Consider the following 14,630-nt stretch of genomic DNA (forward strand, 5'->3'; position numbering starts at 1 on the left):
GCATTATTTGTGCTGGGATTTTTCTATTCTGCACCTCCTCGTCCCTCATCGTGCTTTTTTGGCTGAGCTACAAGGTGTTAATGAAAGCGTTTCAGGCAAACATGTTGATTTTTGTTTCCATGGGGATCCAGAAGGCCTCACAATGTCACAGAGGCTTCGGCCAACAGACTGGCGAAAAGCACTGCTGCCTCTTTTTTTTTTGCCATTCTTTTATTCGCCGTTTCTTCTTCTCCACTCTCCATTTTCTTTTCTTCTCTTTTTTTAATGAATTCTTTCTGTTGGTTTAACTCTTCAGCCTTCCCCCTCTGTGTCTTTGCCTTTACCGTTTGTTCTCCCTTATCCATCTTTTTAAAGCATCTCTGTTTCTCTTTTTTGCTGCCACTTTTTCCTCTCACTCTTTTTTCCTCTTTCTGACCCTCTCTACTCCGCTTACCCCCTTTCTTCTTTTGTTGTCATTTATGTGTGAAGAGCACTGATAAATGAAGACAAACACAGCAGTGTCTGTGTGTGTGCGGGTGTGTGTCTGAGAGACGGACGCCAGCTCTCTGATAGCATTGTTAGCCTCTCCACCTCTCCTCACTCCACTGCACATCCAGCTACAGGCTTTCTTCCCCCCTCCTCTCCATCCATCCAGGCACCAAGCCAAGAAGGCAGCTTCTGGGGCCAAGTCAGGCCAGGATGGAGGCTTCATTGTGGGGCTGCAGAGGGCGTTGGTGCTGGAGGATGAGGACCGGGGATCCAGGCCAAGTCCCAGACCCAAGACCCTGATCTGGCTTGCCAGTCGACCCACTAAAGGGCCTTCGTGGCTGGGCACAACATCAGGACAAGAGGGGAGGAGCTGGAGGCTGGAGGTCTCAGCAGCGGTAATGGCGGTGGCTAGATTAAGACCTTCTCTTAGAATCGGCACAATGGAGAAGGTCTACAGCGAAGCTCCACGCAGACACACACACACATGCACACATACACAGCGCCTCTATTCAGCTTCGTCCATGTTGCTCATCAGAGGCAGAAAAGCATGAATAAATACATGAGCAGCGTAGAGGCTCCATAGGTCTGATAAAAAGAAAGAACACACATGAATTACTGGGACTGAAAGAAAGAATGGTAAATTGAAAAGAGGAACAGATGAATAATTTCGATGGTTTTGTACTACAGTAATTGTGATGGAAGAAGAAAAAAAACGAGGGGTAAGGAGGAGGATGAATTATGAAAATCCTCGATTCCCCTGAGCTCACAAAATGGAATAATTAGGAAAAGTTAGGAAAGAGCCAGTTTGAAAATTAATTGCAAAAACAAACTTTTGGAGCTGTGGTGGAAGTTATATCAGGGTTACTGCAGCACACACACACACACACACACACACACGCAGCACTGGCTGCTGATGGTTGTGCTCTTCAATCGCAACATGCAGCTATTCTTTAAAAATCTTATTAGATGGTCCCCCTGCGCTACTTATGACGACTGTAATCATTTTAACACAGACTGGTTCTGTTGCAAGTGTTATCAAATCGGTTTCTAATTCATTATAGCAGATAATGCATTGTTATTTGTGCTGCAGTTCTTTCTAAACATCTGCTCCAATCACCACAGCTAATATAATTAACAGCACAACCACTAGCTTCTGTATCACTAAGCATGACAGTGTGTATATGACTATGTCATGCATAAGCAGAAAACTTTTGTCTCCGCACCGGCTTCCTGAAAACATCAAGGTTCAATTAGGTTTCTGTCTTTCTGGATGTTTCCTAATTTAGCTCACTGTCCACCCGCCTGTGTGTAAACCCGAAAAGGTTAGAACTTTATTTAGTAGCACAATATGCAAAATAGTTGAAGCTGATCATGAATAATACGTTGAACTAACTCAAATAGAAGGAAATGTTTGATAAACTATTTGAGTCAGTAGGACTGCTTTTTATCGTCACTTAATTTATGTAAGCATTGAGGTTTACAGTGTATGTAAATCAAATCGATTTGATATGAACTTTAAAAATTAATACTTAAAAAGTAATGCTTTACATATTATGTTTGTTACTTCAGCTTTTTTGCGCGTGTATTTACAGGAACAGAAGCTTTAACGCGATGCTACCTGAAACAGGGAAATTCAGTGTTGCGTTTGTTCGCTGCTTGATGTTGTCTGCCTTTATGTTCCTATATATTTCTACTTTATATTTTACCCATCACTCATCTGTTTGTTAAAACTATGTGTAACACACAGGGTTTATCTAACAGAATCGTCTGCTGTGCTTTTAATGCTGCAGCCGTTCACCAGGAACAATCCAAACACTTTTAGAAAAACCGGATACGTGAGTTTCACGATGCTTCCGGTTGGTAGCATAACAACTGCAGTGGCTTCAGACATGTTCACAGAACTGTGGGACAATTTGACACACATTTTGTATGTAAAGCTTTATATTCCACCATGTATTTTAACATTTACCACATGCTTTTATGTTTATTCCTTAAAAAAATACAACCTTTTGAAATCAGATTATTCTTTTTGATACACCCTGTACTGATTATATGTCGTTCCACACATGAACACATTTTGCAATAGATATCACGTCCACAAGTCCATGTGTTCTAAAACACTAAACCCTCTACCAGCTTATGATTTTAAGCGGCTTCCCTTGTAAGATCTGTAGAACTTCAGAGTTTGGCAGCTGCTCAGTGCAGAAGTAACTGAAGCTACGTGAGCATTTTAATTGGTGCAGTCGAGTACATCAAGTCTTGTAACTATTCAATCTACAACTATAAAAGTACACATGGGATTTTAACATTGCACAGTTACTCTACTTCCACCTTTTGTTTCTGCGAACTCGGGACAAGTTTTAGTCAGCCATCTGATTCCTGAAGTTTGATCCTCTTCTCTGTGGTTACAATCTCCTGAGGCTAACAGAATATAATGTATTTATATAGTATTTAGACTGGACAAACAACTTTGTGAGCCTATTCCAACATGTTGTTCCTCTCACACATGCTACATGAGGAAAAAAAGCAACTTTTGAAGCAAAAGAAACACAAAGTTAAGTGTGTAAGTTTTAGTGTAGACAACCACAAACTTAGAACAAAGCAATTTAAAAATGTTAACATCTAAACATCTAAAACAACAGTTCCTAGTCTAATCTTAGGATATTTAGTGATTTAGGATAACATGAAAATCTACATTGTATTTGCAGTATATTATTTGATCTTTGGACCCATACAAATAAGCTGTGGTTAGCTTCTGGGGAGCCCCATTTCACAAATAACTGTCTAATACATCAGGGGTGACAAAGACTCTGAACCGGCCCGTGTGACTGCTTTGGAAAATGTGAAGTAGGGCATAAATGTTGGCCTTATAACTGTATTATTCATAAGTCTTAAAGCTTTTTCTTCTGATAAAGACTGCTCATATAGCTCATATAGATAAACAAATAAATGACAGCAAGGGTTCTATTATCCCACTATCTACTATAAAAATGTGTTTTTTAAACAATGCATTCAAAGAAAAAACAAACAAACAAAACAACCAGGGCATTTTCAGTTTTATGATTACAGTTTTATGTTTTATGATTTTTTTTCTCATATTAAAGATGTCTCTTCTTTACAGTGTGGAAGTGGGAGTTTCACTGGTCTGGTCCAAATGTGTTTGGCATGCCTGTTACACGTTATCATGTTGGAATTTGTATTTTCCTTGATTTAAACTGAACTAAAGACATAATTAAAGCATTCAAATTAGAAATAACTGAAGGTATCCAACCGTTTATGACACATTTAAGGCTGTCAGCATCATTTCTAGTCTACCTGATGAGTAGAATAAAGCAAATAATGATAAATGCATCAACATTGTTCCTGATTTGCTCACTTTGGTGCAACTTTGAATATTTTTAGATGCATTACGAGTGGCAGGATGAAGAAAACATGTGGAAAGCAAAGCAAAGAGAGAGAAGATCAGAAAGTTCACAAGTATAAATAGACCCGCGGGGACACCGTGTGTTGCTTTATTGAGCACTGTTCGTTTCCTTTGTGCCAGCTAATGTCTGTGTTTCTGCTCACAGATGAGAGTAGAGGAGCCGAGATACCTGGTAATGTCTGCAATAAGACCTTTTCACCACCTCTTACCTCTTCACCTATACTATACGCTACTTCTGTAGTCAAAGTGTGCGTTCGTGCTCGCGTGCCTGTGTGTGCGTTTGCATCAGAGCTCTCTCAGAAAGGACCCTGGGACCCTCCTCGACAGTGAGAGCTTTTAGCTCTTCTTCGCTAATGTCCTGAATAATGGCATCTTGATGGAGAGCAGACGAAAAGAGACAGGAGAAAGAGAGGAAGGGTGAGGACAGGGAGAGAGAAAGAGTGCGTCAGGAGGAGGGGGGGACAGAATGAGAAACCTCTGCATCCATCTGTCTTTACCTCCAGACCTCCATCAGTAGCAGGCCTATCATTATTCCCTCACTATGCCCTTCTATTTTCATTATTCCCTTTTTGTGTATTTTTTCAGCGTGATGATAATCCACATATATCTTGTTCTTGCAAAAAGACACAGTGCCAGTGTGTGTGTGCACATAAGGAGTCCTTACATGACATAGCAAGCCTTTTAGCAAAGTGAACTTTTGATGACATTCAAGTATTATTTGGAAGAAAAAGGGATTATGCTGTTTTTAGCGACATTAGCCGAAGCCACTGCAGCAAATCCTCCAGATGCACCTTTAATAACTGCTGCTAGAAAAAATCTACCTCTCTACTTAAAGTGCAGAGAAAAAGATTCTGTTGTGTGTGTGTCCCCACTCCACCCACACCCTTCTTCTGTACATAATTTGGATCTCAAGATCTAAGATAAGCGCACTGAGCAGCAGATCTGATGTCGCCGCTTCTTCAGTCTGTGGCTGAAACAGAAAAGTGGAACTGGGAGAAAACTGTCTGAGGCGTGTGAGATAACGCAGGTTCCTCTTTAGTGCCAAAAAGAAAAGCATCACTTTTTCCTTCCAAATCTGGACCTGTGGTAAATTCCATTTATTGCAACAGTTTGCTTCTTCTTTAGCGTCACCTCTCACATTAAAGACGTGTACTCGCTGCTCTTTGACGACAACTAAAACTACAGTTGTGCTGTGACTCACAGAGCCAGCTTTAACATGTTGGAGCTTCTTCCACGTGTGCGCCTGCAGACTCTGATCCCTCTGGTGTTTTCAACTATTTCCCTTTCCTGCTGTGGATCTGAGCTCTAAAGGTGACTTGCACTGTGGGCTGTTTGACCACGACTTGTGTTTGGACAGTCAGTTTGGCTCTTTGGCTAAATCCTAAAAAACCCCCAGAAACAACAACAAAAAGCCGAGCAGTGGGGTCAGTTTGATTAAAAGCCTCAGTGTTGCTGTTTGGGTTGTAAGGTCACACTGGGATGTACTGAGTAAACTGTAGAGACTGATCATGGTGACTGACCGTGACCGAAACACACACACTTTCTCTTTCACACAGTTCACACAACTTCCACCTCCTATCCCCCCTCTCTCTCTCTGTTTCACTCAAGTCTCTCGCTGTCCGTCTCTCTCTCTCCCTCATTGAGTCTTCTCGCCCGTTTGCGCGCTCCTGCTCTCTCGCTCCAGCACCAGGCGCGCACACAACAGACACGAGTTTGGGGGGGGTCATCGCCACATCAGGCAAGTAAATAAAAGGGAGGTCAGCGAGTTAAACATTAAAGCGTTTATTTTCAACCCATCGCAGTGAGAAACATGCTTCGTCTCTGTGTTACTGCTGTGGGTTTAAATGACAGCACGTCATTACCACGACGCGCTTTATTAAAAAAATATATTTGTATTACTATATTAGTATTTCTAATTATTGTATTTGAAATTTAACATCAGCTTCTCTCAGTTTGGCTTTTTTTTCTTCTTTTCCCGCTGTTTACAGTTTTCAGCAGCAGCACCGTCCCCTCCTCTTCTGTGAGATAAGATCATTATTCTCCACCTATTCTGGCCTCACACTGAGGATTTTTATTATTTTATTAGTATTTTATTTTTTTGGTACAGGCTAAAGGGTTTTTTTTTTCCTTATCTCTTCAACTTTCTGCGCCTGTGTCCGGGTCTCCCAGATTGGCGCAAATTCGCGTGCGCATTTTCTTAAGACAAAACAATAATGTGGAAGTTAGCGAACTTCTAAATGGCATCACCCAGTGCGCCGTGGCTCAAATAGGTCACAGCTTTTACAGCTTATTGTTAAGTGTGTGTGTGTGAGAGAGAGGGAGAGTGGCGGGGTTGTTTAAAAAAAGGAGATCTGTGTGCTGTATTCTGGTGAAGTTCAGCTGCCGTTTCTCTTTGTGCTTAATAATGTGGCAGCCGATCATTAGAAAAAGAAAAAATGAAATAAGAGGCCCTGAATGCCTCTGCACGCGAGGACAACCCGCATGGCACGAAACACACTCGTGTCTCCTCAGGGGGGATTTCTTTTTTCTCCCTCTCGCTGATTTGTAATTTAATATTTGTTTGTTTTCTGCATCATGAAGCTGCCACAGAGCGCTTTGAATAATTGCGCCACGACGGAAATGTCCACTTCTTTAATTGAGTTAAGTGACGCTGAGGTTTAATTCTGGGGGGAAATTAAAAGGCGGGATTCTCAAAAGCACCTTTAAAAAGGCAACTTTGGAGATGGGATTTTTAGAGAAGGAAATCTTTCACGCACGTAACGCGTAATAAAAAGAGAGCGCAGGAATCTCGAGCCTCGCCTCAATCTAAGAAGTTTTTTCTTTTTAAATTTTAAATCGAAAAAAAAAAACCGTTTTTTATTATTATTATTTTATTAAGCCAAATAGTTAAATTGTGTGTCTTTTTTTTCTTGGGTTTCATTCAGTTTTAAGTCCTCCCCTGAGAAATGATGTAGACTTCCAAACAGCTTAATACGCACTGTATAAAATTAAAAGACTCATTTTGACACTCTTAAAAAAATCACTGGTGTTTTTCATTAACCTCTTGTGATTCGGATTTACTGGTCTGATCTGTGGAAACGGTCAGTGAAGTTCCGTGAACCTCCACACTGCAGGAACGTGACGGCAGTAGCAAACACACATCTCCAACAGATTTTTCCTTCTGCAAATAATTTACACCTCTCACATAAAAACCGCAGTAAAATCTAAAAGCTTTAAAGCGATGGTTCAAATCTGGGTGAATCTCCTGGATCTGTGAGCAGCTCGTGGCTTTTTAAAGGCCCACGTGCGTGATTTAAGCTTAGAAATATTATGTTCCCCCCGTTATTCTGTTTTATTTACAACTCTGCCTGCTGGAGGACAGACACTGGCACAAGCACAGTCCTCCAGCTCTTAAGCCTCTGCTCTGCTGAAGCGCCCTTGAGCAACAGCGCTTCCCTCGCAGCTCCAGGGGTTTCCTGACCTCTGATCTCTGGATAAGAAGGGAGTTTTCCCATCAACCAGCAGCAGCGGGGTGTTTGTCTGAGTCTCGGTAACTTTCTTTACGCCGAGCGGCACAGAGGTCTCCGATTGCGCACGCGCAATTAAAGATGGACAAAAAGCTGAAAATGAATGTTTTGTTTTGTTTTTTAAGCAGTAAAATAAACGCAAAGAAACATTAAACGAATTAAAGCCAGTGTTTATTGAAACGTTAATGACACAGCTGAGAACATCCAGCACCAAACCAGCTGTCACTCAAACTCTTTTTTTTATTGAATAGCAAATTATTTTTAAATCCTGCTATTAACCATATTTAATCAAATAAAAGTCACGTTTTAGTTTGCCTTTTAGATTGAACTCAAAGTATAGATTTATTCTAGAAAAACTAAAAAAAAGGAACTTTTGGAGAAAGACTGGTGAAACTGACTTTCAGTTTACCCTCCGCGTGCTCCTCTCTCCTCTCCTCGCTCTGGGAGCGCGCTGTTAACCGCGGGGCTCCTTATAAATAAAATCCACCGTCCCCGGCCCCCCTTCCTTATTGGTCAGGTGGAGCCATTACCTCACTGTGTCGGCCGGTGACGCAGCGTCTTCACGTATCCTTCACGCGCGTCTCTTCTTGTTTCTTCACTGAGAGTCTTGCCGTCGGTCAGAGACGAGCCGAGGAGTGCCGGACGGTGCGGGTGCGCTCGATACTAAACACTTCCCATCCCGGGAGGAGAGCGGCGCTCTCTCTCTCCGTCTCGCTCTCTCTCTCTCTCTCATTCTCCGCATCTCTCCTATCGCTCTCTATCGTGCGCACACTTCTCCGCGAGCGTCTCTCTCTTGTCTCCCTCTCTCTCCCCCACACACACACACGCTCACGCCCGCGCGCGTGCATGCAATTGCATACGTCTCCACTTTGCCGTAGTAAATTACGGCATTGATCTCAACGGCGAGCGCGGATCTGTCTCTCGTGTTCGCCTCCCGTTTCTTTTTTTTCTCCCCTTCTCGACGGAGCGACTTGGAGAAAGGCTCGAGAGAGAGAAGTAAGTACAAACTCTTATTCTCCGTGTTTGTGTTTACTGCCTGTTAGGAACACGCGTGGCTGTGAATAACCCGAGTGCAACTTCATTCGCACTGCCTCCAGTTCGTGGACATCTTTTGCCTCACAGCTTCGATCCAGATGGCTCGGTTTAATCTCGGGACTGTTTTACAATCTGCTTCTGCTGAAAAACAAAACAAAAGAAAAGAAAAGAAAAAAAGAGGCCGACTGTGAGGAAGGACTTTTAAAAAAAATGTTACATGAAAGTTTGTTTGAAATTTGAAATCAGACTCTTGGTTTTATTTGGTTTTGTCAGCGCGTGCGCGCGCACACACCTTCCCTTCTTTCGCGTTTTATGGCAGGTTGATGGATAATTTTTATTTTTGAAGGGGTAAAAATCCAGTTTATTGTTATCAGTTTTGCAATTAAAGCCAAACGCGGGCGGGTTTCTCTCTTCTCTCTTTGATCTTTTTCCGGTTCCAAACTTTAAACTGAGAGAATAAACGGCGGGGTGAGTGGAAAAGCCCGTGTCATGTCATGATCCTGGGCTAATGGTTGTTTGGAATATGACTAAGATCTCGGTGTAAGTGTCGTCCACAGCCTGCTTCCCCCTCGGACTGTGCACGGCTTCGCTTTCCGCTCAGAGCGCACACAACGAGCTGCAGCAACAAGCTGTGATCGCCTTCACTTTTTAAGCTTTCCGCGTTTTTAACTCAATCGAGACAAAACGAACTAAAAGAAGGAAAAAAAAACAAGTGTAATATTTAATTGTTTTGTGAGCATTTATGACTTGGAACTATTACATTTAAATTGTGAAGGCAAAGGTATTTAAACGGCAGTTTTAGGTTTGTATTCCTTTGTGAATTGAAGTCTAACATTTACACGTATTAATCACTAACTTCCCATTTCAGTTCTCAATTACAGAGCCAGTTATTCCTGCCCTTTAATTTCAGATTAAAACAAAAGTTTCAGTTTTGATCCAAAAAAGCCACACACACGCAAACACTCTCACATCTCCTTTTTCTCCACCTCACCTTCAACAGAAGCTCATTAAAAAAAATAAAAAAAGAAAAGTTCATCCAACTTCTATTAAAATTCATCTGTGAGTAGATGAACCTTTGGAGCTGCTGTGTATTTCTGAGGTGTCCCTGTCTTCTGTTGAGAGTGACACTCTCAACTTGAACTAAGACGCCAGTTTCAAAATAGGTTGTCGAGCTCTTTGGACCTCACTAATGTAAACTGTTTGTGTCCCTGTGTGTGTGTGTGACAGACCTCTGCACAGAGTAATGCTGAAGAACCAATAATGCAAACACAGACCAATGTGTGTATGCATGCATGCTCTGTAGTGTGTAGTGTGTGTTAGTGTGTGTATCTGGGTCAGTCCCTTGCTCTGTGCTGAGGGGACGTGTTTTTCCTGAACACCTAACAGCAGCAGAACTGGCATAAGTCATATTCAAACTAACCATTCTCATTTGGTAATGGCCCCAGCAGGAACACAGGGGTCTGCTTTGATCGGCTGTTGTTGACTGATGCAAAAGCATCTTGTTTCTCCGAGCGTATGCGTGTGTGTGTGTTTAGTCTTTTTAAATCCTTTCTGCAGCAGTGTTTGAGTGTATTTTGCAGATGGGCCTGAAATCATACCCGTTTCTGGCCGATGTACGAGTTGCGGAACTGTTGTTGTAAAGCTGGACACTCTTAATTTGTGAATCATTTCCCTAGTTTAGAAACTGAAATCCTTTGCAAAACAGATGCAAACACGTAACATGGGAAACGCTGTCTGTGTTCACCAGTGCAGGTACAAGTGCAAACAATTTGCACCTGCTTGAAAACAGACGAGCTGAAATTTTTTAATTGTTTTTTTTTTTCCTGCACAGTCTGCAAACTTTGTGGTTTGCACTCATGTGCATCTCATTTTGTGTGATTCAGCTATGAGGCGACTTCTCCAGGAATGAAAAGCAACCCATTGCACAGGTAGTGAAAGCTCTGGGTGTTTCCAATGCTTCAGCAGAGAAACTTAACCTTTCACGGCCACTGTGCATGCCCCTCTTTGTGTTTGCCGTATAGCAGATAAGCCCCACTCACACATGGCAGCATGAGAAACCCAGTTTTAATTATTGAGCTCACACAGCATGTGTTAATAACTTTTTCGGGGGGGAGGGGGAATAAAATAAGTTCACAAACAACTAAATTCACTGCCTTCGGAAAATACAAGGTAAAAATGTATTTCTTCCAAATCAAAAAGAAGCAGAAAAAAAAATCAGGAAGATGATAAAGTGAGGGGAAAAAATGGGTTTATTTTTCTTCACAGTGGAGTTGAATGCCCTCTGACAATACGAGAGAGCTTGTCAATTCTTCACAGCTCCTCACAAGATGCAGAAATCAAGGTTAGCCCTCAGGAGACGAGGAGGAAATGGGAAATTATTTTGGTTATTACAGGCAGGTGTTACTTCTCTGCGGGAATATCTCCTTGAACTATTTTAAAGAGTGTGTTGTTTCTCGCTGTGGTTCCCTTGGCTTTTGGTCAAGAAATGAACCGTGTCCTGTTTTTGTATTTCTCCAAGTGTTAGATCAATAAAAAAAAGAGCTTCTCCTCTTTTTCTTTAAATTCCTTTAATTATTGTGTTCTCTGATGCTTCATAAAGACGCAAGAGATCGTTTTTTCTTGTTTTTTTTAACAGCAGATTCCTTTTTTATTACCTGTCATCATCCAGTGTCTCTAAAATGTGTTAAATTTACTATGTTAGTGTAATTTTCTAATTCAAAATGAAAGGTTTTTTTGGAGAGAAGGCCACTAATTTTTTGTCTTTAAATATAATTACCAATTTCAGCGAGTGGGTTTCTTTCAGATCCTTCCTGTCTGTAAAACCGGAGCCACGTAAGACAGATCAGAGGTGGAAATGAGAAGTTTCATTAACTGCCAGTAAAAGGTGTTTCCTCGTGTTTGTTGTTGTTGATCAGGTAACTCCTCTGATCCTGTGTGCGTGTGTCTGTGAGGACCCCTGGTCATGTCTGCTTAGCTGCCCTGCGTGATGCCTGATCATGACAGCACCACCCTCCTAACAAGACAGACCAAGCGCCGACGTGTTGACATCGGGGTGAAAAGGACTGTGGGTAGCGCGATATTCGCCCGCGCCAGGGACACCCTGCTCGACAGAATGAACCAATCCCACGGCCCCGATCAGGACGGCGACTGCTCGCTGGTTGGTCACAGCCACGGGGCAACCAACGGTGACGGCGAGAAGTCGAACGTTCTGAGAAAGCTGCTGAAGAGGGCGAACTCGTACGAGGACGCCATAATGCCTTTCCCTGGGGCTACGATCATCTCTCAGCTCTTGAAAAACAACATGGGGAAGAACGGAGGCAGTGACTCGGGTTTTCAGGTACAGAGAAACAGCAAGTAGTTAGAAAATGAATAAATGTCACTATTTAGACACTGTTTCATTGAATCTTTCTCTCTTTTTACCCTTCCAATCAACCAAGAATGTAGTCTTAAGTCCTCCTTCATGGATCTGTTAAATTATTCATTGTTATTAAGTCAGTGCTGCTGTCCTTCATCACAGGGGAGTGGTGCTCTGTCCAGTGGAGGCTCAGAGATCCAGGCCGAGGATGCCTGCAGCAACTCCTCCCGTGATCGGGACAGCCCGTCTGACTGCCTCTCTCCTGGGCCTCCTCTGCCCCCTCCATCTTCCTCCTCCTCCTTCGGGCGGCCACCCCCTCCTACGAGTCTCAACTCCCACGCTCCCTCTCAGCCCCTCTCCCTTTCCTCCTTCGAATTGGACCGGCTGTCCGACGAGCACCTTCGTGCCAAGCGCGCCCGTGTGGAAAACATCATCCGCGGCATGAGCCATTCTCCGCTGGTCCGACCCAATGCCGGCGACCACAACCAAGAGAGCAACCGCGAAAATGAGAACAGCAGCAACAACAGCAACAGCAGTAACGACAACAGAGGCGACGGCAACGGCCACAGCACCGGCAGTCACAGCCGGAGCGACTGCCCCTCTTCTCTGCTGAGCTCCCCTGGCTCGCGGGGTGGCATGGTTGGAGTCGGTGAGGTCTACAGGGAGAATAAGAGAAAGCAGCGCCTGCCACAGCAGCAGCACAGCTTCACCCAGCTGGTGTGTTCCAGGCAGGAGCAGAGACAGGAAGAAAGAAGGCAGCTCAAACTACAGCTGGAAGACATGCAGGTTGGTAGTTGAGTAGTTACTAAATATAACAAATACATTGTCGGTCCCTTCCTCTGTAGTTTTTACGATTTAAAACTAGGATGTTTTCCAGAGTTTGAGGGTCTCAGCACCGAGAAACACAAAGCTTTAACCTTTACAGTCTAAAAAAGGGCCATTGTTTTTTAAGCATAACAAAGAATCAAACTTTTAATATATTAAAATCGGCTTCTTTGCTCTTTACAACCAGAAAAATAAAATAGGTGATGCAGAAAATCATTGGGTTACTTATTAGCTGGTTAGGTACAAAACAACAAGAAGAAAATATTTTATGTCATGAGTTGAAGAGGTCCTTCTTTGCATTCTCTTTCCTGTGCTCAGAAACAGCTCCGCCAGCTTCAGGAGAAGTTCTACCAGATCTACGACTCGGAGACTGAGGAGGAGGAAGACAATGGCGAGAACGGTGAGCCTGACCGAGGCGGAGAAAGAGAGGAGGACGGCAACTTGTCAGAGGACAGCATCCGCTCCGACGGCCTGGAGGAGCGGCACAGAGAGAGGGGCCGGCGCGGCCACGACGACCTCTCCGAGCTGGACCCGGGTCTGTTCCTGGACCGGGCACGGGCCCTCCTCCGAGAACAGGCCTTGATAGATGGAGAAATGGAGGAGGATGTGGACAGCAGGGAGGACGAGGAGAGGAACGGGGAGAGGGTAATGAAGAGGAGGGGGCGGTGGGGCAGGGGCCGGAGGAGGAGGAGGAGGAGGGAGGCAGTTAGCCGAGACTCTGAAGCAGGAGCTGAACTGTGCCGTGTCACAGGTTGTCGACACCGTTGTCAAAGGCTTCTCCTCACCCAAACAGGCCATTAATCACCATCATGGCTGCCACAGCAGCACGCCGGCCGCGCCTTCCTCTTCCTCCAACTCGTCCTCCTCGTGCCCTCCGCCTTTTGGCCCCATGCCCTCCCTCACCCCTGACTCTCGATTTGGTGGCGGCGCTTTGGCCCTCAGTCTGAACGGCGATGGCAGTCCCACTCCTAACTACCACTCTTCCAACCAGAGGCTGCACTGCTTCGGGGACGTGATTGTCCCGAGCCCGCTGGATTCGTTCGGCGGGTTGAGTGGCAGACTAAGTGGTGTGCCAACGCCCAACGACCAAACAGAAGCACTGCCGCTGGTGGTGCGCAAGAGCGGTGGAGGAGGAGGAGGAGAGAACGCCGACCCCTCTCTTCCCCCTCCACCTCCTCCTCACCATCCCTCTCTCCACCCGACTCCCCTCACAGCTTCGCTCGGGTTTAGCCCTCCATCCTTCCGCCACCCGTTCCCTCTTCCCCTCATGGGCTATCCCTTTCAGAGCCCCCTGGGGTCACATGGGGGTGGAGCCGGGTACCCTCCGGGGCCCAAGGACCACCACCGGTCCTCTCCCGATTCGATGGACATAACTCGGGAAACCAGCCTCAGAACCAAAATGGCGTCCCTGGCGGGAGGCCATCTTGGTCACCATCACCACAGGCAGAGCTCCCCAAACCAACACGAGGGTCTGTCGCTATCCCTCATCAAGTCTGAGTGCGGGGACCTGCAAGACATGTCTGACATCTCGCCCTACTCTGGCAGCACCGTATCCTTATTCCTGAAAGCTTCAGCACTTGTGAGCCTGTGTGAGCGCCTGTGTTGTCTTACATCTGCAAACGCTTTAGCGTTAGAATCGAAAACATTGTGTTCATCCAAATTCCGCACCAGGCTTGAACTGTAGGCTGGTTTTGTGCATTAAAATTAGCAACAATCTGCCTACTCGAAACTTTTAATAGCAACACTTAGGCTTTAGAGTGTGTGGCTGATGGACGGTATAGTCCCACACTGCAGTGCACAAAGGAAATGAGGGGCCTCACCGGTAGAAAAACAAAGATAGGATGAGAACAACAATGAGATAATTTTTTTGTTTTTTGCATTTGATCTTATTTCTCTTTCCCACATGAGTCACATCTTCAGTCAACACTGTCAAACACAGAGACATGTTAGAAGCAGCAGCAGCAGGAGGAGGCGGCGATAGTCACATAAATTCTTTAATATCAATTAATCTGCATTA

At 44.4% G+C, this 14,630-nt stretch overlaps 1 protein-coding gene across 1 annotated transcript in view; it reads left to right on the forward strand.

Moving 5' to 3' along the window:
* The first annotated feature begins 7,769 nt into the window (after positions 1 to 7,769).
* The window catches only part of prox1a (prospero homeobox 1a), a 41,728-nt gene continuing 34,867 nt past the window's right edge, over positions 7,770 to 14,630 (forward strand). The window contains 5 exon segments of the mRNA XM_003446607.5: positions 7,770 to 8,394; positions 11,349 to 11,770; positions 11,951 to 12,574; positions 12,932 to 13,273; positions 13,275 to 14,162. Of these exon segments, the coding sequence (XP_003446655.3) occupies positions 11,420 to 11,770; positions 11,951 to 12,574; positions 12,932 to 13,273; positions 13,275 to 14,162 (2,205 nt within the window). The 5' untranslated portion in view covers positions 7,770 to 8,394; positions 11,349 to 11,419.

Source organism: Oreochromis niloticus, linkage group LG23, assembly GCF_001858045.2.
Source record: "Oreochromis niloticus isolate F11D_XX linkage group LG23, O_niloticus_UMD_NMBU, whole genome shotgun sequence".
Lineage (NCBI taxonomy): Eukaryota > Metazoa > Chordata > Actinopteri > Cichliformes > Cichlidae > Oreochromis > Oreochromis niloticus.